This window comes from Callithrix jacchus, chromosome 3, assembly GCF_049354715.1.
Source record: "Callithrix jacchus isolate 240 chromosome 3, calJac240_pri, whole genome shotgun sequence".
NCBI classification, from domain to species: Eukaryota; Metazoa; Chordata; class Mammalia; order Primates; family Cebidae; genus Callithrix; species Callithrix jacchus.
The window spans coordinates 110,698,483-110,720,926 of record NC_133504.1 but is presented as its reverse complement, the minus strand read 5'-3'; the positions used below and the strand labels follow the sequence as shown (position 1 = coordinate 110,720,926).

Sequence of the window (22,444 nt, the reverse complement as noted above, 5' to 3'; positions counted from 1 at the left end):
TGCACCTATAACCCAGCCACTTCTCTCCTGGAGGTATTTACTCCAAAGAAATGAGAACAATGCCCAGATAATGCTCACATTCACGGCAGCTTTATTTGTAAGCACTAAGAACTGGAAACAACCCAAATGTTTATCAAAAAGTTCATGGATAAACAAAGTGTGATACATCCAGACAATAGAATCCTACTCAGCAATAAAAAGGAACATTCATGCAATAACACAGACGAATCTTAAAATAACTATGCTGAACATAAGAAACCAAAATATAGTAACTGAATGATGCTATTGATATAAAATTATCAAAATACAAACCAATTTATAGTGCCAGAAAGCAGACATATCAGTGGTTGCCCAGAGTCTGGTGGTGGAAGAAGAACAATGAGACGGGATGAATTACAAGAGGCTCAAGAAAACTTTTAGGCCAATGGCATGTTCATTATTAGCTTGACTGTGAGGGTGCCCCAAAGATGCAGACACATGTCAAAACTCATCAAACCGTGTACCTTAAACAGGTGCAGTTTATGTCACAGCCAATTATACCTCAATAAAGCTGAAAAATATGTGGGTCAAAGAATATCAAACCCCTTAAGCGTTCTTCAAAAGTGGTCCCTTTTGGTCGTTTGTGGTGGCTCACACCTGTAATCCCAGCACTTTGGGCGAATAGCTTGAGTCAGGAGTTCAAGACCATCCTTAGCAACATGTCGAAACACTATCTCTACTAAAGATACAAAAAATTAGCCAGGCAAGGAGGTGCATAACTGTAGTCTCGGTTACTCAGGAGGCTGAGCTGGGAGAATCACCTGAGTACAGGAAGTTGAGGCTGTAGTGAGCCATGATTGCACCACTGCACTCCAGCCTGGACATTGGAGTGAGACCCTGTCTCAAAAAAAAAAAAAAAAAAAAAAGTGGCACCTTTTCAACAATACTTTTAAAAAAGTGATTAGAGACAGGGTGTCACTCTGTTGCCCAAGCTGGAGTGAAAAAGACGTGATTATAGCTCACTGCAGCCTTGAACACCTGGGCTCAAGTGATCCTTCCACTTCAGCCTCTTTCTTGAGTAGCTGGGACTACTGGCCGTGCCACCACACCTGGCTTCAACAAATTTTTAAAGTAATACAATGATTTATCCAACAAATACTGATAGTAATAGAGTGACTACTCTGGGTAGGTATTGTAGACACTAGAAACAAAGAGAAATACAGGCAAATAAAAAATCAAGCAAATAAATGATTGCCAAAAGTGATATGAGTGCTTTAAAGGAACTAAAATAAGGTGCTGTCACTGCAAGTGACTGAGTAAAGGAAAGGCCGATTTCCCTGGGGGGGGGTGGGGAGGTCCCAGGAGGCCTCCCTCAGCAGACGTTATTTGAGCCAAGTCCTCAATAATCAGGAGGCAGCCCTGCAAAATTGTGAGGGCTAAGAATGTTGGAGAAAATAAGCAAGTACAAAGACTCTAAGGCAGGAACAAGTCTAATGTATCTAGACAGCAAGCAGGCCTCAGTGCTAGAGCCGAGTGGGGCTGGGTGATGAGTGGGAGGAATGAGGTCAGAGAGCAAGGCAAGTGTCAGAAAGCACAGGGCCTGATAGGCCATGGGAAACGGCATTACTTAGGGGAGTGACAGGATCTTCTTGACAGTAACATGATTGCCATTTTTAAAATATCACCATGGTTGTTGAGGATAGACAATAGGAACGTCAAGAACAGAAGCAAGGAGGTCAGATAAGAGGCCCTCTCCATATTCCAAACAAGAGATGATGGAGACTAGGGTGAGGGTGATAGATGTAAGAGAGAAATTGATACACGTGAGATACATTCAGGAGGTAGAGCCCATGATATGTGCCAAGAGATTGGACCAAAGAGGAGGTGAAGGACCCGGAAGAATCACAGATGACCCCCTGGGTTTCTGGCCTAAGCAATGGAATAAAAATGGTGCCATTTACTGGAATAGGAAAGAAGATGACTGCTCTTAGTACTACAATGAAAAGAGGTTATTATGTACAGTGGCTCCTGCCTGTAATCTCAGCACTTTGGGAGGCCAAAGCAGGAGGATCATTTGAGGCCACAAGCCTGAAGCTGCAGTGAGCTATGATGATGCCACTGCACTCCAGCCCGGAGCAACAGAGCAAGACTGTGTTTCTTTTTTTGTTTTGTTTTGAGATGGAGTCTTGCTCTGTTGCCAGAGCTGGAGTGCAATGGCACGATCTTGGCTCACTGCAACCTCTGCCGCCCGGGTTCAAGCAATTCTCCTGCCTCAGCCTCCAGAGTAGCTGGGACTACAGGTATGCGCCACCACACCCAGCTAATTTTTTTTGTATTTTAATAGAGACAGGGTTTCACCATGTTGGCCAGGATGGTCTCAATCTCCTGACCTTGAGATCCCACCACCTTGGACTCCCAAAGTGCTGGGATTAGAAAAATGAGCTACTGCACCTAGCCAAGACCGTGTTTCTAAATAAAATAAAATAAAACAAAACGATGAAAAGAGGTTAGAGAAACTTCTGTCCTAGTTAGTGGAAACAAGATCCTGAGATACATACAGTGAGCAAAGGAGAGCCTTTTCCCTCCATTCTTGCTGCTCTGTCAACTGCTGGCGGCGTTGACAGTAAGTACTGCCTCATCAAGAGCCTGGCCCAGCCCCATCCCCAGACCTTCTTCTCCTAATATTAGAACTCTGCTCTTTCTTGCCCCTTTCTCCCTTGCAGAGCTATGATAAGGACTAAAGGATAGAAATAGAGCACCTAGAAGAGTTTCAAGTATATAATAAACTCTTGCTAATTTTTTTCTTTCCTCTGTTTTTTCTTTGTTATTAGATAAAATGTTCTCACGGATAAAGTTTGATATGCTTTGTCAACTGAAAATAAAAAGATTCCATATTCTAATCATTCACTGTTCAATTTCTATGCCGAGTTCCCTTTCCCATCTTGCAAGATGGAGGGTGAAAAAGCTGAGAAGCCAGATCCTAAAGAGAAGAAACCCGAAGACAAGAAGGCTGATGCTGGTGGCAAGGTGAAAAGGGGTAACTTCAAGGCTAAAAAGTGCAGGAGAAGCCCCGTTGCAGCTGAAATCTTGTCCTTGTCAAAGGAATTGGCAGATATTTCCAATCTGCCATGTACAAGGAAAGATATTCAGCTGCTATATCCAAGGTTGAAATGAAAAAGGAGAAGCTTCTTGCAACTGTTACAAAACCATTTGGTGGTGACAAGAACGATGGTTCCTGGGTAGTTAAACATTGCAAAATGCCTAGATGTTATCCTACTGAAGATGTGCCTCAAAAGCTGTTGAGCCACAGAAAAAAACCCTTCAGTCAGCACACAAGAAAACTGCAAACCAGCATCACTCCCGGGACCATTCTGGTCATCCTCAATGGGCGCCACAGAGGCAAAAGAGTGGTTTTCCTAAAGCACCTGGCTAGTGGCTTGTTACTTGTGACTGGACCTCTGGTCGTCAATCAAGATCCTCTACAAAGAACGCACCAGAAATCTGTCATTGCCACCTCAACCAAAATTCATATCAGCAATGTAAAAATCCCAAAGCATCTTACTGATGCTTACTCCAAGAAGCAGCAGCTGCGGAAACCCAGACACCAGGGAGGTGAGATCTTCAACACAGAAAAAGAGAAATACAAGAGTACAGAGCAGCACAAAATTGACCAGAAAGCTGTGAACTCATAGATTTTACCAAAAATCAAAGCTATTCCTCAGCTCCAGGGCTAGCTGTGATCTGTGTTTGCCCTGACAAATGGAATTTATCCTCACAGGCCAGGCGTGGCAGCTCATGCCTATAGTCCCAGCACTTTGGGAGGCTGAAGCTGGGAGATGCAGGGAGCTCAGGAGTTTGAGATTAGCCTGGGCAACGTGCCAAAACAGCATCTCTACTAAAAACACCGAAGAAAAAATTAGCCAGGTGTGGTGATGGATGCCTGTGGTCCCAGCTACTCAAGATTCTGAGGTGGGAGGATCACCTGACCCAGGAGGCAGAAGTTGCAGTGAGCCAAGATGAAGCCACTGCACTCCAGCCTGGGCAACAAAATGAGACCCTGTCTCAGAAAAAAAGGAATGTATCCTCATAAATTGGTGTTCTGAATTTCTTAAGAACCTAAGTAAATAACTGATTTTTAAAAGTATATGCCAAACTATTCTTCATTTTAAAAAATTACAGCACCAGACCAAGTGTGGTGGCTCATGCCTGTAATCCCACCACTTTGGGAGGCAGATGGATTACTTGAGGTTAGGAGTTCAAGCCAAGCCTGGTCAACGTGGTGAAATTCTTTCTCTACTAAAAACACGAAAATTAGCCTAATGTGGTGGTGCATGCCTGCAGTCCCAGCTACTCAGGAGGCTGAGGCAAGAGAATCGCTTGAACATGGGAGGCAGAGGTTGCAGCAAGCTGAGGTCACGCCACTCACTCCAGCCTGAGCGACAGAACAAGACTCAATCTGAAAGAAACAAAACATTACAGCACACAATTCACCTGGGGTTTAGATATCCAGTTCATTTTTTTCTAAAGATCTGCCTCTTCTATGCTGCCAGCCAAGGTTTTAGGCTGTTTACTGTCTCTTTTTTATTCTGCATAGTCTCCCTAGATGAGCTCAAAGACATCCATGGCTTCAGTTTTCATCTTTCCACTTTCCCTTTCCTGAACAGCACATCTGTAAAGCCCACTGCCATTGGAAATCTCCACTCGAGTGTCTCCTGAGAGCTTCAAATACCAACCTAAAACAAAATGAATATTCTACATGCCTAAGACAATTCTTCCTTTCCCATTATCTCTGACGACAGCATTTACCCCATGGCCCAAGCCCACAATCTGGAAGTCATCCTAGGTTCCTCCCTTTCATTCACTCACATCCTTTTCCCTAAGCTACACTGTGACTTCTACTTTTTCTACAATTCTTGAGTCAGAGCTGCATCATCTACTCCACCTTCACTTCCTTAAGGCGTGTACTTTGTCACACCTGGATTACTACAAGAGCTTTTCACACGACAGATGGAGACAAAAATAAGCAGAAAAACAGCTTTGAGGGAACACATACAATGCAGTGAGAAGAAATCTATTTTGTATCTTCACAGATAAGAAAAGACAAGCAATTATGAATAAAACAGATTACCTTTTACAAAGGAGAAGGGCAAGTATTCAGAGAAAAAAATAAGAATATAATAGCAGAAAAGAGGCCGGTCTATGTGGCTCACACCTGTAATCTCAGCACTTTGGGAGGCCCAGGTGGGTGGATCACAAGGTCAGGAGTTTAAGACCAGACTGGCCAACATGGTGAAACCCCGTCTCTACAAAAAAATACAAAAAAAAAATAAAATTAGCTGGGCCTGGTAGCTCATGCCTGTAATCCCCGCTACTTGGGAGGCTGAGGTAGGAGAATTGCTTGAACTGGGACCCAGGAGGCAGAGGTTGCAGTGAGCCAAGATCATGCCACTGCACTGCAGCCTGGGCTACAGAGTGAGACTCCATCTCAAAAAAAAGAAAACAAGAAAAAGAAAAGGAAATAGTAGAAAAGAAAAACTTATGGTGGTTGGAAAACTGAGAGGATCTCCCACAAATTGCGGCAAAAGGCAAAGAGATTAAAAACAAAAAGCAAGAGATAAAAGATAAAAAATTAGAAAACCAGTACAGTACATGAATAATAGTACTTCTAGAAAGTGTTGGGAAAAGGAAAAGACAGAAATATATATAAGTTTATTTTTGAGATAATTTCCTAGAAGTGAGGGACCTGAGTTTCTAGATTGCAAGGGTTCGAAGCATGTCAAGTATAATGGATAATGGCAAGAGTAGCTAACATAAATGGTGTTCGGGCTTCCTCTGTGCCAGGCACTGTTCTAACTGCTTTAATATATTTAACTCATTTCCTTGTCAAAACCATCATTATCCACCTTTTACAGATATAGAAATTAAAGCTGAGAAAAATAAAATAAACTGTCCAAGGCAACACAGTAAGTGATGAAACTGGCATTCGACCCCAGCTGGCCCATGCCCAACACTCAGTGCTCTAAATCACTGTACCATACTGGATGTGAACAGACTTACATCATGATTCCTATCAGAATACTGGGATCTAGGTGAAGCTGCCATAATCTTCCAGGGAGAAAAAGCAGATCTCAAGGAAAGATCCAGAGTAAAGATGGCTTCAGAATGCTGACAATAATAAAACTAAAAAGAACATAAAAAGAACAGGCTAGGCACGGCGGCTCATACCTATAATCTCAGCACTTTGGGAGGCCAAGGCATGGAGATCACCTGAGGTTAGGAGTTCAAGATCAGCCTGGCCAACATGGTAAAACTCTTATCTCTACTAAAAATACAAAAATTAGCTGGGCGTGGTGACACGTGCCTATAATCCCAGCTACTTGGGAGACTGAGGCAGGAGAATCACTTGAACCCAGGAAGCAGAGGCTGCAGTGAGCCAAAATGGCACCACTGCACTCCAGCTTGGGAGACAGAGTGAGACTCTGTCTCAAAAAAAAAAAAAAAAATGAAATGAACAAAGTCTTCAAAATTTTGTAGGAATATTATTTACAACCTACAATGCTATACCCAGTCAAGCTGTTAATTACATCTTGAGAGTAAAATTAAGACTCTAGACAAGAAGACCTTAAAAATTTTCCTGACATCTATCCTACCTCAGGTGACTACTGGAGAGGCTGCTACACCAAAATAAAGCAGTAACCAAGAAAGAAGATGATCACATAAGAAACAGGGGCATCTGCACAGAAGAAAGTGAAGTGAATCCCCAGGAGGATAATGTCAAAATCACAGAATAAAAGTTTGCTCTAAGTGTGGAAATAAACAGTCCAGCCAGACGAGACCTCTTAAGGGACTTCTCAGGAAGGTGAAATAATAAAATACATCAGAATGTTTTGAGAGGACTAACAACTGGCAAGGAGCTTGGAGTTAACAAATAAATACTTCATGACAAATACATGGGAAACTAAGCAATAACTAAATCTAATTACTAAATTTGTAAATCCTGCAAAAAGAAAGTAACAGGAAGGAAAAATTAATCATAGTTTACTACATAGTTCAGTTCTGAAATGTTCACATACTGCTGTGGTATGAATGTTTATGTCCCCCAAATATTCTATGTTGAAATCTTAACTCCCAAGGTAATGATATTAAGAGCCTTTTGGAAGGTGATTAGGTCACAAAGGTGGGGCCCTCATGAATGGGATTAATGACCTTATAAAAGCAGCTCTGTGGAGCTAGCTAGTCCCTTCCACCATGCAATGGTTCCTTCCAACTTGAGTACATAGCCCCCTACCTGTGTCTTCACATGAGTTCCTATCTTCGTGGATAGGAGCTATCTATAAGGAACAGGACCTCAGCAGGCTTCTGCTGCCTCCTTGATCTTGGACTTTCCAATTTTCATAACTGTAAAAAATACATTTCTATTGTGTATAAACTACCCAGTTCATAGTATTTTGTTGTATCAGCCCAAATGGACTAAGATACATAGTCACAATAATGTTAACATTTAATACTGATCTAAGACAAATTATAACATAACCTAAGGATATATTTAGAGGAAAAAGGAAATACATCTACATCTGTGGCTCTGTGGTAAGGTTAAGAAAAAAATAGGCCAGGCCTGGTGGCTCATGCCTGTAATTCCAGCTCTTTGGGAGGCTGAGGCGGATGGATCACTTGAGATCAAGAATTCAAGACCAGCTTGGCCAACATGGTGAAACCCCATCCCTACAAAAATACAAAAATTATCCAGGTATGGTGGTACATGCCTGTCATCCCAGCTACTAGGGATGCTGAGGCAGGAAAATCGCTTGAACCCAGGAGGCAGAGGTTGCAGTGAGCCAAGATATGCCATTGCACGCCAGCCTGGGCAACAAAGTGAGACAAGAAAAAAAAAAAAGAAAGAAAATGTAACTGTTATCATCTATACTGGAAATTCAATAGATTGTGCCTAGAAATTAAAAAAAAAAAAAGAAATAGTAATACCAATGTGTTATTTCGAGTCATGGAGGTAAATAACAAACTAGGTAAAAGAGGTGAAATTAGTTGACTCTACAAGGTAGAAATGAGTGGTGGTGGTACAGAAAACTATGATTTTATTTAATTTTTATTTATTTTTGAGATGAAGTTTTACTCTGTGGCCCAGGCTAGAGTGCAGTGGTGTGATCTCAGCTCACTGCAACCTCTACCTCCCTGGTTCAAGCAATTCCCCTGCCTCAGCCTCCCAAGTAGCTGAGATTACAGGCACACACCACCACACCCAGCTAATTTTTTTGTATTTTTAGAAGAGAGAGGGTTTCACCATGTTGGCCAGAATGGTCTCAAACTCCCGACCTCAAGCAATCCACCCATCTCAGCCTCCCAAAGCGCTGGGATTACAGGCATGAGCCACCGTGCCTGGCCTATTTTATTTTATTTTATTTTATTTGAAGACAGGGTCTTGCTCTGTTGCCTAGGCTGGAGTGCAGTGGTGCAATAGCTCATTGTAACCTCAAATTCCTGAGCACTCAAGGAATCCTCCCACCTTACCCTCCCAAGTGGCTGGGACTACACTCATGTGTCACCATATCTGGCTGGGGTTTTTGTTTTATATTTTTTGTTTTTGTAGAGATGGGTTTCACTCTGTGGTTCACACTGGTCTTAAACTCTTGGCCTCAAGAGATCTTCCTACCTCCATCTTCAAAAGTGCTGGAATTATAGGCATAAGCCTATCGTAGTTCCACAACCAGCTCAGGAACTACTGTTTTTATTTAAAATGCATTTATAGAAGCCAGCCAGAGTGGCTCAATGCCTGTAATCCCAGCACTCTGGGAGGCTGAGGCAGGTGGATCACCTGAGGTCAGGAATTCAAGGCCAGCCTTGCCAACATGGCAAAACCCCATCTCTACTAAAAATACAAAAATTAGCTGGGCATGGTGGCATGCGCCTGTAGTCCCAGCTATTCAGGAGGCTGAGGCATGGGAATCACTTGAACCCAGGAGGCAGAGGTTGCAGTGAGCCAACATTGCACCACTGCACTCTAGCCTGGGCAACAGAGTGAGATTCAGTCTCAAAAAAATGAATAAATAAAAATAATATACTTTAGAGGCCAAGGCAGGCTGATCACCTGAGGTCGGGAGTTCAAGACCAGCCTGACCAACATGGTGAAACCCCATCTTTAAAAAATAATAATAAATAATAATAATATAAAACAAAATACATTTATAACTGGCAATGTTTAAAAAGAGAAACAAGCTGAGTTTCACTGAAATTAAAAGATTTTCTCATGGATATATAACTAATTAGGATAGGGAAGAATCTAGAACCCAGATCAACTAAAACCTAGAGTTTTCTCTTTATTACTATCTTACCTAAATCTGATTTTTAAGAAATTAAAACTAACAGCAACAATACCAGATACATTATGCGGTAGATTTGTGGACTTTAGATTTTAAGATATTTACCATTTTCAAACAAACTACTGGAAGTATTATCCCTGGGACTAGATGGATTAGTGACAGTGACCCTAGAAGGAAAGGCTACTCAGTGGGATATGAACTACAAAAATAAACATACAGCATGAATCTTGTCACAGTCCAAAACATGTGTTGATACAGCTGGAGGTTGTTAATTTTTTTAAAGAAAACTGGATTGGTTTTGATTTCCAAAGAAATGAAAACACACTAAATTTCTGCTAAAGACTATCTTTGGCTGTATAATCATAAAATGGTCTTTTCCCACATTTTACCCAGCTAACAGCCCAGCTGTAATATTTATGATAATCGCTGAGATGGAGGAAAAAAATTGTCAAAGTGTCAGAAAGAACAAATAGGAGAAGACAGGTGTGTAAAGGAAGTGGAAAGAAAGAATGGGTAATTGGTGAAAGCTCCAACTCCCAGACTTTCAGCCAAGAAACTCTGGGAGTGTTTCTGGTTGGCAGATTAGAGTCTTACACAGAACACATTAAATTTTATGAGGCATATTTGGACAAGGAATGTGAATGTTCCACCTTTTCAAGTCACGCAGCCAAGACTATATACAGAGCCTGGATTCCCGATAACTTTTTCCAGGACTGAGGATCACTAAATCAAATGAGTCACTCACATCAAAACTCCTGACAGAAAGTGCTCTTCATTTGTGCCATATGTCACAGATGGAAGAAAGTATCAGGGTAATTCAGATAATGTCTTCTAAATATGTTAAAGCAGCAACCACCAGAGACAACTCACTAAACTGAGGTCAAACTATGAGCCTACAAGGATTATGACCCCCAGGTATGCTTTGATTAATCCATACTTTTATAAAATTAAAAATCTACATTTATAAAATATGCATTTCTATAATTACAGATATACTAATATGCTATCTAGAATTTACTTCAAAATAATCCAGTGGGGGGATGGGGGTGCACACCTGTAGTCCCAGCCACTTGGGAGACTGAGATAGGAGAACTGCTTGCACCTGGGAGGCAGAGGTTGCAGTGAAACTTCCACTCCAGCCTGGGTGAAAAAAAGAAATAAAAGATACCAGAAGATCCTAAAATGCATACTGACTCATCTAAAATACACTAAACTGTGCTCAAATGCAACATTAATATCAAGTATGCTTTATTGGATTCAAATGCTAGAATTCGTTTATCCAAATCTGATACTTTCCAGTTAATCAACTCCTCATCCCCCAGTCACTCTGTGTTTTCCTCGTAAGACCTTCTGTGTATTTTCATGTCACTTCCACATAAGTATGTGTGTTCCTTATGCTTCAGGGTCATTCCAGATAGAAAATAAGAAATTAGGCAGAAGGAAAAAGACTGACTTTTTTTTTTTTTTCTTTTTTTTGAGACACATTCTCACTCTGCTGCCCAGGCTAGAGTGCAGAGGCATGATCACAGCTTAATACAGCCTCCAACTCCCGGGCCCAAGAGCTCCTCCCACCTCAGCCTCCCAAGTAGCTGGGACTACAGACACACAGCACCATGGTCAGCTAATTTTTTAATTTTCTGTAGAGACCAGGTCTCTCTATGTTGCCAGGCTGGCCCTATACTCCCGGGCCCAAGTGATCCTCCCACCTCAGTCTCCCATAGTACTGTGATTATAGGTGTGAGCCATGACCCCCAGCCTGACAATTTTTTTAGGAGAACAAAAACAAAGTAAGTTCTACTTGCTACTTTAAAGAACCACATGTGAATATTCAATGATGTTTCATTGAAAATTGGAAACTAGAGAGGAACTAAAAATGAAGTTTATCATTTTTCTTAACCAAACAAAATGCTTCAGTTTATCGTTTTTTTCTCTCTAAACCAACAGTTTATCATTTTTAAGAAAATTTCTCTCTTGCCTTGTTTTTGGTCTCTCCTTGGGATTCAAAGATGCGTATTCAAAATGTCTCTTGAAAACAATGCAGCCGACAAGGAGTTTCCTCTCCTTTTAGTGCAATTTTACAAAAATTAAAATGAATAGCTCAAATGACTCAACTCCAAATGCATTTTCATCTACTTACAGTGCTGTCACTTGTGACACAGGGAACAAGAGTATGTCAGGGACTCAGAAGATCTGTCAGAGCTGGCCACCAACCCACAGCTGTGGGCAGTGGCCCATTGCCAGCGGGCATTCAAATATCTGCCCCAAACTACACAGTGAAAGGTCCACAGACCTTCATCCCTTTGGAGGCAAGAGACAGAGTACAGATTCAATCATGAGCGGACTGTAATTTAGATGGAAGAGGTCTTCTCAAACCAGCTGGCCTTTCCCTTAGAAGAAGCTGAATTTCCTCAGATGTATTTTCTTGACATTTAAGTTTACAGAGACGCTTCACTTCATACTCCCTTTCAAGTTTGATGGCTGAAAAAGAAAATAAACAAAACAATCTGACATTTTTCATCAGGCATAACTAACTCAAAACTGAATATCATACAGCAAAATCCACATTCTTGAATAATAAACTAGATGACACAGCTACAAAGATAGGAGGCATGGGTATAAACACACAGATTTAAACATTTCTCTGATAAGCAAATGACACACACAATTAATAACTTAGGAAAGCAGACCTTAAAGAACATACATTCTACAGAAGGGAGCAGTCCATCTTTAACAGGGTTACATTTTGTGAGCTGCACAGAACCACCAAATGAAATTTCTTCCAAGAAAGGCAAGTTGATATTGGCTAGGTTCATGTACCAGGTCTTTGTAAGCACTGCAAGATCCCAAGGTTCCTGTCTGGGACAAAAATTCATTATTCATTCAATAAATATTGATTAAACGCCTACTATGTGAGATGCAGAAGACATTAATTCTCAGTTCCATTTGCCATGAGACATTTTGGTTTGTGGTGGGGTCGGGGGGAGGTATTCAGAATTTTCCAGACAGGAGAGGGAGATTTATATTAGCTAATGTGAAGATCATGCTGAACAATGCCCAGAAATTATGCCAGGAACTTTGATTCAGCCTTCATGGAGTCAATCCAATCTTTCCATGTAAGAGGATGTAGATAAGAACTGTAAGCTCCAGAGTCTTTTGTAACTCATAAAAATGTGGTCATATCGACTGGGCACAGTGGCTCACCCCTGTAATCCCAGAACTTTGGGAGGCCGAGGTCAACTGATCACTTGAGGTCGGGAGTTCGAGACTAGCTTGGCCAATATAGTGAAACCCCATCTCTACTAAAAAAAAAAAAAAGAAAAAAACTGTATTGCATGCTCTGCACATGACCCCAAAACCTAAAATACAATAAAAAAAGAAGAAAAAAAAAAATACAAAATTTAAAAAAAAAAAAAGAAAAAAAATCAAAAATTAGCTGGGCGTGGTGGCAGGTACCTGTAATCCCAGCTACTTGGGAGGCTGAAGCAGAATTGCTTGAACCCAGGCAGCGGAGGCTGCAGTGAACAAGGATTCTGCCACTGCACTCCAGTCTGGGCAACAGAGCAAGACTCTGTCTCTCTCTCTCTCTCTCTCTCTCTCTATATATATATATATATATAGTTATATTTTATATATATATATATAGTTATATTATATATATATATTTATATTAAATAAGGAAAGAAGCACATAATCATACACTGAGCCCAGTGCTTGGCACAGGCCAGGCTTTGAGTGTGCAATCTGGGAATGGGGATGAAATTCCAAACTACAACATTCAAAATAACTGCTATATAACCACTATGAATGTTTAAAAATTGTTCTCATTCACCTAATTCTGAAATTTGATATCAAATACATGTTTCTCATCTGCAGTCAATATGAGTTCAGCCTCATATGCATGAAGAAAGTGAAAGACCTGCTTTGGCCAAGGCAGGGGAAGTGACCATGTCACCCCTTTGTTTGCCTGTTCCAGCTTCCCGATACTTCATCATCTAACTTTCAGGAGTGACTTAGAGTCTACAATTATTATAGATGTACCTGAACAAGTTACAAAAATGTATAAGAAAGTTCATTGAAGTGTCGTTTGTTGGGTGCGGTGGCTTATGCCTGTAATCCCAGTACTTTGGAAGACTAAGGCAGGTGAATCACCTGAGATCAAGGAGTCCAAGACCAGCCTGGGCAACATGGTGAAACCCTATCTCTACCAAAAATACAAAACTTAGCTGGGGGTGGTGGAAGGTGTCTATAATCCCAACTACTTGGGAGGCTAAGGCAGGAGAATTGCTTGAACCTAGGAGTTGGAGGTTGCAGTGAGCCGAGATCACACCACTGCACTCCAGCTTGGGTGACAAGAGCAAAACTCCATCTCAAAAAAAAAAAAGAAATAAAGAAAATCACCTGACCTTAATATTTATCAAGAAGAGCCTGATTAAACAAACTGTGGTACATACATGTAATGAAAGAATAAGGACTATTGATTTGGAAAGATAAGCAATAAAACAGTTAATGTTTATACAGCACTTACTATTGGGCACTGTTTTCAGCAATTTACACACATGAACTCATGTAATTACTCCAACAACCCTATGAAAGAGACAGGTGCTACTACTATCTTCATTTTATAGATTAGAAAACTGAAGAGCCGGCTGGGATGCTGGCTCATGCCTATAACCCCAACACTTTGGGAGGTTGAGGCAGGAGGCTCCCTGGATGCCAGGAGGTCAAGACCAGCCTGGGCGATGTAATGAGATCTCATCTCTACAAAAAATCAAAAAATTAGCCGAAGGTGGTGGTGCATGCCTGTGGTTCCAGCTACAAAAGAAGGTGAGGCAGGAGGATCACTTGAGCCCAGGAGGCTAAGCCTGAGGCTGCACTGAGTTGATAGAGTGATATCCTGTCTCGACAAAAACTAAAGATCTCCAGCTGTATGTGGTGGCTCATGCTGGTAATCCCAGCACTTTGGGAGACCAAGGTGGATCACTTGAGGACAGGAGTTTGAGACTAGCTTGGGCAACGAAGTGAGACCCCATCTCTACCAAAAATAAAACAAATCCACCAGGCGTGGTGGCGGGTGCCTATGGTCCCAGCTACTCAGGAGGCTGAGGAGCGAGGATTGCTCAAGCCCAGGAGATGCAATTGTGCCACAACATTCCAGCCTGCATGACAGAGTGAGACCCTGCCAGGAAGGAAGGGAGGGAGGGAGGGAGCAACGAAGGGAGGGAGGGAGGGAGGGAGGGAGGGAGGGAGGGAGGGAGGGAGGGAGGAGGAAGGAAGGAAGGAAGGAAGGAAGGAAGGAAGGAAGGAAGGAAGGAAGGAAGGAAGGAAGGAAACTGCAGAGCAGAGAACAACTTGCCCAAGGTGACAAAGCTGTTGGTTGTGAAGCTGAGATCTGAACCTAGGAAGTCAGACTCCAGAATCAGTGCTCTTACCTAATAGGCTATGCAAGACATATTGGACGGGGGTGGGCAAAGCAAAGTTCAATACCATTTCCTGTGTTAAAAAGACATACGTGGGGTCCAAAGTGGCTCCTGCCGGAGGTCATGGCGCTTGCGAAGGTGAGGTCATGAGTTCAAGGCTAACCCAAGCAACCTCATAAGCTCAAACTGATTGGCAAAAAAAAAAAAAAAATTAAAAAGACATATGTGTATGTATACATGTGTGTGTCTTGTGTAGACACAGAAATTCTAGAAAACATGTAAGACATTTTTCCTCTGAGTGGGACTAGGAATGGGAATAGGGAGAGAGAGCATTTTTATTTTCCTGTCATATGCTTCTATACTGCTTGAAAGTTTTCAGTGTTATAGTTTTCTCAATCTTTTAAAAACACCAAGTCACAAAAAGCCCCAGGTAAGGAGTTACCTTGGCAAATGAATTCCGAAGAGCACTACTACCATTCTGTTCCTCTTGACTTAGCTATTCTTATAAATAATATGATATCAAATACTTCCTTGAGAGAATGAAAGAGAAAGCCCTGGTGTTGCAGAGATTGTTCATGATGTAAAATTCTGCATAACCAAAACCATGGAATCAGTGCTTTAAATCGTTCTCCAGAAATAGGAGTATCTTCACTAAAAATTACATTTGTAATGATACTTAGTATAATGGTACTTGCCTATAGTTCAAGGTCTAAACACATACTAAACTGACAAAACTAAACAAAATGCAACCGTGAGTTTTCTCTGAATTTCCTATAGCTCTGGTTTTATAACTCCACAGGGAATTCTCATTTACTTCATAGAATATTGTTTAAAAGACAAATTCAGTTGACGCCTAATGGTAAATATGTCATAAGCTGTGACAGAGAGATTAACAGAACAAAATCGAACATTTAAGAAAGGAAAAGACCAGCCAGTCATGGTGGCTTATGCCTGTAATCCCAGCACTTTGGGAGGCCGAGGCAGGATCACTTGAGGTCAGGAGTTTGAGACCAGCCTGGCCAACATGGTGAAACCCTGTCTCTACTAAAAATACAAAAATTAGCTGGGCATGATGGCAGGCACCTGTAATCCCAGCTACTTGGGATGCTGAGGCAGGAGAATCTCTTGAACCTGGGAGGCGGAGGTTGCATCAATGAGCTGAGACAGTGTCACTGCACTCCAGCCTGGGCAATAAAGCATGACACTGTCTCAAAAAAAGAAAAGAAAAGATTGCCCTATGATACCACAGAGTGGAGCTACTATACGGTTGCAACATGTGCTCACTATGCGTTCACTGGATGACAGGCAATGTGCAAGTACTTTACCTACACAACTTCATTTATAGTCCATGCTGCATAGCCAATTGTTATATGCATCCTGCAGATGCAGAGGTCAAGGTACAAAGAGGGGTGGACTTAGGGAGCCAGGGGCAGGGCCAGGATGAGAGTACAGGTCTTCTTGATTGGAAAGCATGTGTTGTCCATCTGCTGCCTGCCAAAGTATACAGGTTTCAAAACCGACCCTTTGTACCAGCTAATTAGGTGCTCTGTTAAGATACATCTGACACCTGAGCTTTTATCTGGAAGATGTGGAGAATCTAAACAAAGTTTTTTAAAAGATGTAGGTGGAAGCAGAAAACGCTGTCGTAGAACAAGAAGATTCCGAATCTAGCCCTGGCATTTCCTTACTACAGAACTGTGACTTTGGCTGGGCACGGTGGCTCAAGCCTGTAATCCCAGCACTTTGGGAGGCCGAGGCGGGTGGATCACGAGGTCAAGAGATGGAGACCATCCTGGTCAACATGGTGAACCCCCATCTCTACTAAAAAATACAAAAAAAATTAGCTGGGCATGGTGGCACAGCCTGTAGTCCCAGCTACTCGGGAGGCTGAGGCAGCAGAATTGCCTGAACCCAGGAGGCGGAGGTTGCGGATGAGCCGAGATCACGCCATTGCACTCCAGCCTTGGAAACAGGAGGGAAACTCCGTCTAAAAAAAAAAAAGAAAAAAGAACTGTAACTTTGTTCAGACTTTCCTGAACCTCAATTTTCTCACTTTAAAGTGTTGTGTTGTGAAGATCAAGTAAGATAATTAACTTACTCTTATAAAGGCAGCTGCCTTTTAAAAAAAAAATCAGAACCCAGACATCCGAAAATACTTCCTATAACCCAGTATCTCAGAGGAGCACAGTTTCCAGTCCTTTTATTTAGCAAAGACACTCCCCACCCCAATCAATGATTACCCTGATTAAAAAAAAACACTTACACATTATAACAACAGCCCCGCAAAATGGTTTTCACTGTGTTCTTTCTTGGCAATCCATAAGCCATGTCGAGTTTTTACAGTACGATTTCCGTACGTAGATACCTGATGGAATGTCACGGATAACTCTGTTCACTTTACCTGAAATTATTGCAACGCACTTAATTAATGCCTCTTATGTGAATATTTAATTTGTAGTCAAATAATAGGAAAAGCATATCTGAACGCCAGAAAGTCCTTAATAAGTAAGTGTTCATTGAACTTGAGCCTCAAATGTAAAACCGTGTTCTCGTTCATTTTCCATGGACTCATTTCATTTCTTGCCACCGCATAAGGAGAAAATGCCAGGTAAGTTTCGTCATCCTGAGACAAAGTTTCGGTGTCGCGCTCTCTGCCCTTGCCTGAGCCTGCCAGACCAGCTCCAGCACCGCGGTGCCAACATGTGTCTGATCGTGGCCGTGAGGAGCTACCAAAGGCTCCGCCCGCCCCGGCCCAGGCACTTTCAGCGGAGCACAGTCCTTCCCAGGTTTTCCCTCATTCAGAACTCTCAGCACCACTCCTGCGCCCCCGCCCTTGCACGCCGATTCCGGGCGAGTCCCCTTCCCTTCCCCGGACGCCCAGGGCCCGAGAGGAACCTGTTCCCGGGACGGGTGGGGGCCTCGGCCGCCCGCAGAGCCCGCGGCGAAGGGACCGGCCTCAGCCTCGGCTGCTTCCCACGCAGGGGCCCCACCCGGCCTCCGACTCGCCGGGAACGCGCTGCAGGCGCTGGACTTTCAGGATGACGGGTCCCTGCGAGCCGGCGCCGGCAGCCTAGTTACCGGGGCTCGAGGGGCTCGGAGGGTCGCAGCCGAGGGACGGAGGGCAGAGCGCGCCGGGCTAAGCGCACATGGCGGCGCGCACACCTCGGAGCCGCCCCGCGGCCTCCTTCCCGCTCCCGGCGGGCGTCGAGTCCGGGGCACCCCACGTCACGCCGGAACCTCAATAAAGGGCTTTGTGGGGCCCATCCCACCCCACAGGGGTCCGCTCTCCGGTGACTAGGCCCGGGCAGGCCGCACTCTCGGAACCCAGCCAACTAGCCAAAGAGAGGGCTGTAAGCCAGACATTTCCTGGGAAATGTACGTTGCTTTCCAACGTAGAGGGGCTGCATCGAAGCGATCTGGACTTCTTTTGGGGGCGCCATTTAAAGAAATGCGCCCAGTCCTGGATGCTGACATCTGGGGAACCGGGAACCGAAGCCCTGTTGTCAGTATTCTCACGCTGCAGTGGGTGAAGGCAGTGAGCTCAAGGCCACGTGTGATGTTTTAGGTGTTCGTGTTCAAAGCAAGACAGGATCAGTTTCTAAAGCCATTATTACACTATAGTGATTCCATATTTCTTCATCTGAATACATCAGATGGTCAACCCTTATGGTCAAATGAAATGAGCTTACATTTCCATTTTGAGTGAGGGTTTTGGTGTTGGAACTGGTTTGGAATTCTAGCTCTGCCACTTAAGATTTAACAGTAAGATTTCGCATATGTCACTGCTCTATGCCTCAATTTCTTATCTATAAAACAAGGATAATGCTATATATTCTTAGAGGGTTGTTGTGAAGATTAAAGATCCTGCCCTGAGATTTTTCGACCACGCAATAAGTACCTAATTGATTGTGAGCCTAATAATAACTTTGTGAAATAGACAAGAGGGATACTACTCATTATTCCAATTGTGAAGCTGACCAATGGGTTCGGGGTGGCTAAAGGACTGCCCATGAAATTGGACTGTCACGTGGCAAATGAAAAAGCCAACTTTTAAAGATAAACACAGATGTGCCAGGCACAGTGAATGGGCCAGGCACGGTGGCTCATGCCTGTAATCCCAGCACTTTGGGAGGCCAAGACGGGAGGATCATGAGGTCAGGAGTTCGAGTCTGGCCTGGCTGAGACAGGAGAATCGCTTGAACGCGGGAGGTGAAGGTTGAAGTGAGCTGAGATCACCCCACTGCACTCCAGCCTGGGTGACAGAGCCAGACTCCATCTCAGAAGAAAAAAAATAAAATAAAATAAACAAAGTAACCTTTCCACCTGACATGCAACGTCTGATCCTTCTAATTAGAATAGGCTTGCAGGGCTGACCCATATTTCAAAGGTGCTTTTGTGCCTCCCAGAAACTAGAAGGACTTGCTTGCTCTTCAGCATTTCTGCTCTAGTACCAATGAAAAGTGAGCACCAAGGAGTGATGGTGGGTGTTTTTTTCCACAAAGAATGTTGGAACCCTCAATGGACTGTGAGGCCAGTGTAGTAGATTTTGGCCTGAATTTTTAAAAATGAGTTAGCAGAGGATGGCAAATAAAGTACATCACACAAATAAGTGTAAGAAGGTATTGTTTTGTGTCACTTCCATTTCTGTCATATACATATACACATATGTATGTTTGTGTGTGTGTGTCTGTGTGTGTGTGTGTGTTCAGGCTCAACATAAAATACAGTCCTTAAAATAGGTCTAAAAAATTTGAAAGGCACTTTCTTAGGTGATTTTATTTCAGAGATGAAAAAACAGAGACAGAGGCCGGGCGTGGTGGCTCACTCCTGTAATCCAAGCACTTTGGAGGCCAAGGCGGGCAGATCACCTGAGGTCTGGAGTTCAAGACCAGCCTGACCAACATGGTTAAATCCCATTTTGAAAAAAAAAAAAACAGAGACAGAGAAGTTATTTTAGGTCATATCCAGATAGGGAACAGGCCACCTGAGAAGTGAAGATCCTCATGGTTCCATGACGTGTTCTTTTTCTAAATGTAGAAATAGATCCAGGGCCACATCAGAGGAGGTCAGGCCTGTGATTTCTGTATACAGGAACTCCATTTCCAGCATATTTATAAAACTCCTGACAATTGTGTTTAGTTATTTCCTGTGTGACTCACTGTGAACAAATATGGTGGACAGTGTATGACTTCTGAGATGAGGTCATAAAAGTTATTGTGGCGGCCAGGCAGTGGCTCACACCTGTAATCCCAGTGCTTTGGGAGGCCAAGGTGGGTGGATTACTTGAGGTCAGGAGTTCGAGACCAGCCTGGCCAACATGGTGAAACCCCATCTCTACTAAAAACACAAAAATTAGCTGGACATGATGGCATGTGCCTGTAATCCCAGCTACTCGAGGTGGAAGCAGGAGAATCACTTGAACCGGGAGGCAGAGGTTGCAGTGAGCCGAGATTGTGCCACTGTACTCCAGCCTGGATGAAAGAAAGAGTCAAAAAAAAAAGTTACTGTGGCTTCCTTCTTGCAGTCTTTCTTGGGTCACTCACCCTAGGAGAGACTGGCTGCCATTTGAAAGGTCAGTCAACCTGCCTTATGAAAAAATTCATATGGGAAGAAGCAGCTTCTCCGCTCCTTCTGGAATCTCTCCCTAGTTCAGCCCGCCTGCCTCCACTCCTGCCTCCATCATGTCCATCAGGGTGACCCAGAAGTCCTACAAGGTGTCCACCTCTGGCCCCGGGGCCTTCAGCAGCTGCTGCTTCACGAGTGGGCCCAGTGCCCGCTTGAGCTTCTCCCGAGTGAGCAGTAGTGGCTTCCGGGGTGGCCTGGGTGCAGGCTATTCTGGGGCCAGCGGCATAGGCATGGGAGGCATCACCGCCGTCACCATCAACCAGAACCTGCTGAACCCCATTAAGGTGGATGTGGACCCCAACATCCAGGCCGTGCGTACCCAGGAGAAGGAGCAGATCAAGACCCTCAACAACAAGTTTGCTTCCTTCATCGACAAGGTGCGGTTCCTGGAGCAGCAGAACAAGATGCTGGAGACCAAGTGGAGCCTCCTGCAGCAGCAGAAAACGGCTAGGAGCAACATAGACAACATGTGTGAGAACTACATCAACAACCTGAGGCGGCAGCTGGAGACTCTGGGCCAGGAGAAGCTGAAGCTGGAGGCGGAGCTTGGCAACATGCAGGGGCTGGTGGAGGACTTCAAGAACAAGTATGAGGAAGAGATCAATAAGCGTACAGAGATGGAGAATGAATTTGTCCTCATGAGGAAGGATGTGGATGAAGCTGACATGAACAAGGTAGAGCTGGAGTCTTGCCTGGAAGGACTGACTGACGAGATCAACTTCCTCAGGCAGCTGTATGAAGAGGAGATCCGGGAGCTGCAGTCCCAGATCTCCGACACGTCTGTGGTGCTGTCCATGGACAACAGCCGCTCTCTGGACATGGACAGCATCATTGCCGAGGTCAGCATCATTGCAGTACAAGGAGATCGCCAACCGCAGCCGGGCTGAGGCAGACAGCATATACCAGATCAAGTATGAGGAGTTGCAGACGCTGGCTGGGAAGCACAGGGATGACCTGTGGCATACAAAGACTGAGATCTCCGAGATGAACCAGAACATCAGCCGGCTCCAGGCTGAGATCGAGGGCCTCAAAGGCCAGAGGGCTTCCCTGGAGGCTGCCATTAGAGATGCTGAGCATCGCGGGGAGCAGGCACTCAAGGATGCTCATACCAAGCAGCAGGAGCTGGAATCTGCCCTGCAGCGGTCCAAGCAGGACATGGCAAAGCAGCTGCGTGAGTTCCAGGAGCTGATGAAAGTCAAACTGGCCCTGGACATCGAGATCGCCACCTACCGCAAGCTACTGGAGGGCGAGGAGAGCCAGCTGGAGTCCGGGATGCAGAACATGAGTATCCACACGAAGACCACCAGCGGCTATGCAGGTGATCTGAGCTCTGCCTATGGGGGCCTCACAAGCCCCGGCCTCAGCTACGGCCTGGGCTCCAGCTTTGGCTCTGGCGCGGGCTCCAGCTCCTTCAGCCACACCAGCTCCACCAAGGCTGTGGTTGTGAAGAAGATCGAGACTCGCGATGGGAGGCTGGTGTCTGAGTCCTCTGACGTCCTGCCCAAGTGAACAGCTGCAACAGCCCCTCCCAGCCTGCCCCTCCTGAGGCTGCCCCAGAGCCCAGGAGGGAGGTTGCTGTGCAGGGGAACTTAGGGAACAGGAGACCCACCTGACGCTCAGCCCTAGCCCTCAGCCCACCAGCGGGGAGTTTACTGCCTGGGGACCCCCCTTGTCCATGCCTCCAGCTACAAAACAATTCAATTGCTTTTTTTTTTTTGGTCCAAAATAAAATCTCAGCTAGCTCGGAAAAAAAAAAGAAAGAAAGAAAAAATTCATATGGAATTGAGGCCTTTGCCACCAACCATGTGATTGAGCCATCTCAGAAGCAGATTCTCCAAGGCCCAGTCAAACTTTTAGGTAACTTTAGCCCCAGCTGAGGTCTTGGCTGAAACTTCATGAGAAATTCTGAGCCAGAATCACCCAGCTAAGTCACCCCAGGATTCCTGGCTCTCAGAAAATACAGGATAATAAATGTTTATCATAGTTGGCCATGGTGACTCTTGCCTGTAATCCCAACACTATAGGAGGCTGAGACAGGAAGATCACTTGAGCCTGGGAGTTCAAGACCAGCCTGGGCACCCTAGTGAGGCC

At 44.2% G+C, this 22,444-nt stretch overlaps 1 protein-coding gene and 1 pseudogene across 8 annotated transcripts; one reads left to right on the top strand and one right to left on the bottom strand.

The window, feature by feature from the left end:
• Nucleotides 1–10,927: 10,927 nt before the first annotated feature.
• On the bottom strand, nt 10,928–17,904 carry C3H4orf36 (chromosome 3 C4orf36 homolog). Of its 8 annotated transcripts, XM_078366911.1 has the most exons (6): nt 17,624–17,904; nt 16,992–17,129; nt 16,054–16,715; nt 14,821–14,914; nt 12,013–12,163; nt 10,928–11,789 (listed from the first exon to the last, which is right to left on the bottom strand). In XM_078366911.1, exons 4-6 carry the CDS (start codon nt 14,851–14,853, stop codon nt 11,638–11,640), a joined length of 336 nt encoding a protein of 111 aa, XP_078223037.1. In that variant the 5' UTR covers nt 14,854–14,914; nt 16,054–16,715; nt 16,992–17,129; nt 17,624–17,904; the 3' UTR covers nt 10,928–11,637. The 8 variants fall into 8 exon arrangements, with proteins under 8 accessions (XP_078223037.1, XP_078223039.1, XP_078223035.1 ...); XM_078366913.1 differs by lacking the exon at nt 14,821–14,914 and having other exon boundaries at nt 12,013–12,167; XM_078366909.1 differs by lacking the exon at nt 14,821–14,914 and having other exon boundaries at nt 12,013–12,167; nt 15,171–16,715; nt 17,807–17,904.
• A 2,432-nt stretch (nt 17,905–20,336) lies between these two features.
• On the top strand, nt 20,337–21,969 carry LOC100396856 (keratin, type II cytoskeletal 8 pseudogene; annotated as a pseudogene).
• The last annotated feature ends 475 nt before the right edge of the window (nt 21,970–22,444 follow it).

Bases quoted from the DNA above. Each gene is read 5' to 3' on its own strand.
- C3H4orf36 (XM_078366908.1), bottom strand. From the start codon at position 17,056: ATGGCTTATGGATTGCCAAGAAAGAACACAGTGAAAACCATTTTGCGG. The intron at 12,168-16,991 runs GTAAGTGTTTTT...TTTTTGTCCCAG, and splicing joins CGGGGCTGTTGTTATAATGT to ACAGGAACCTTGGGATCTTG. The intron at 11,790-12,012 runs GTATGTTCTTTA...TTTCTTTTTCAG, and splicing joins ACTGCTCCCTTCTGTAGAAT to CCATCAAACTTGAAAGGGAG.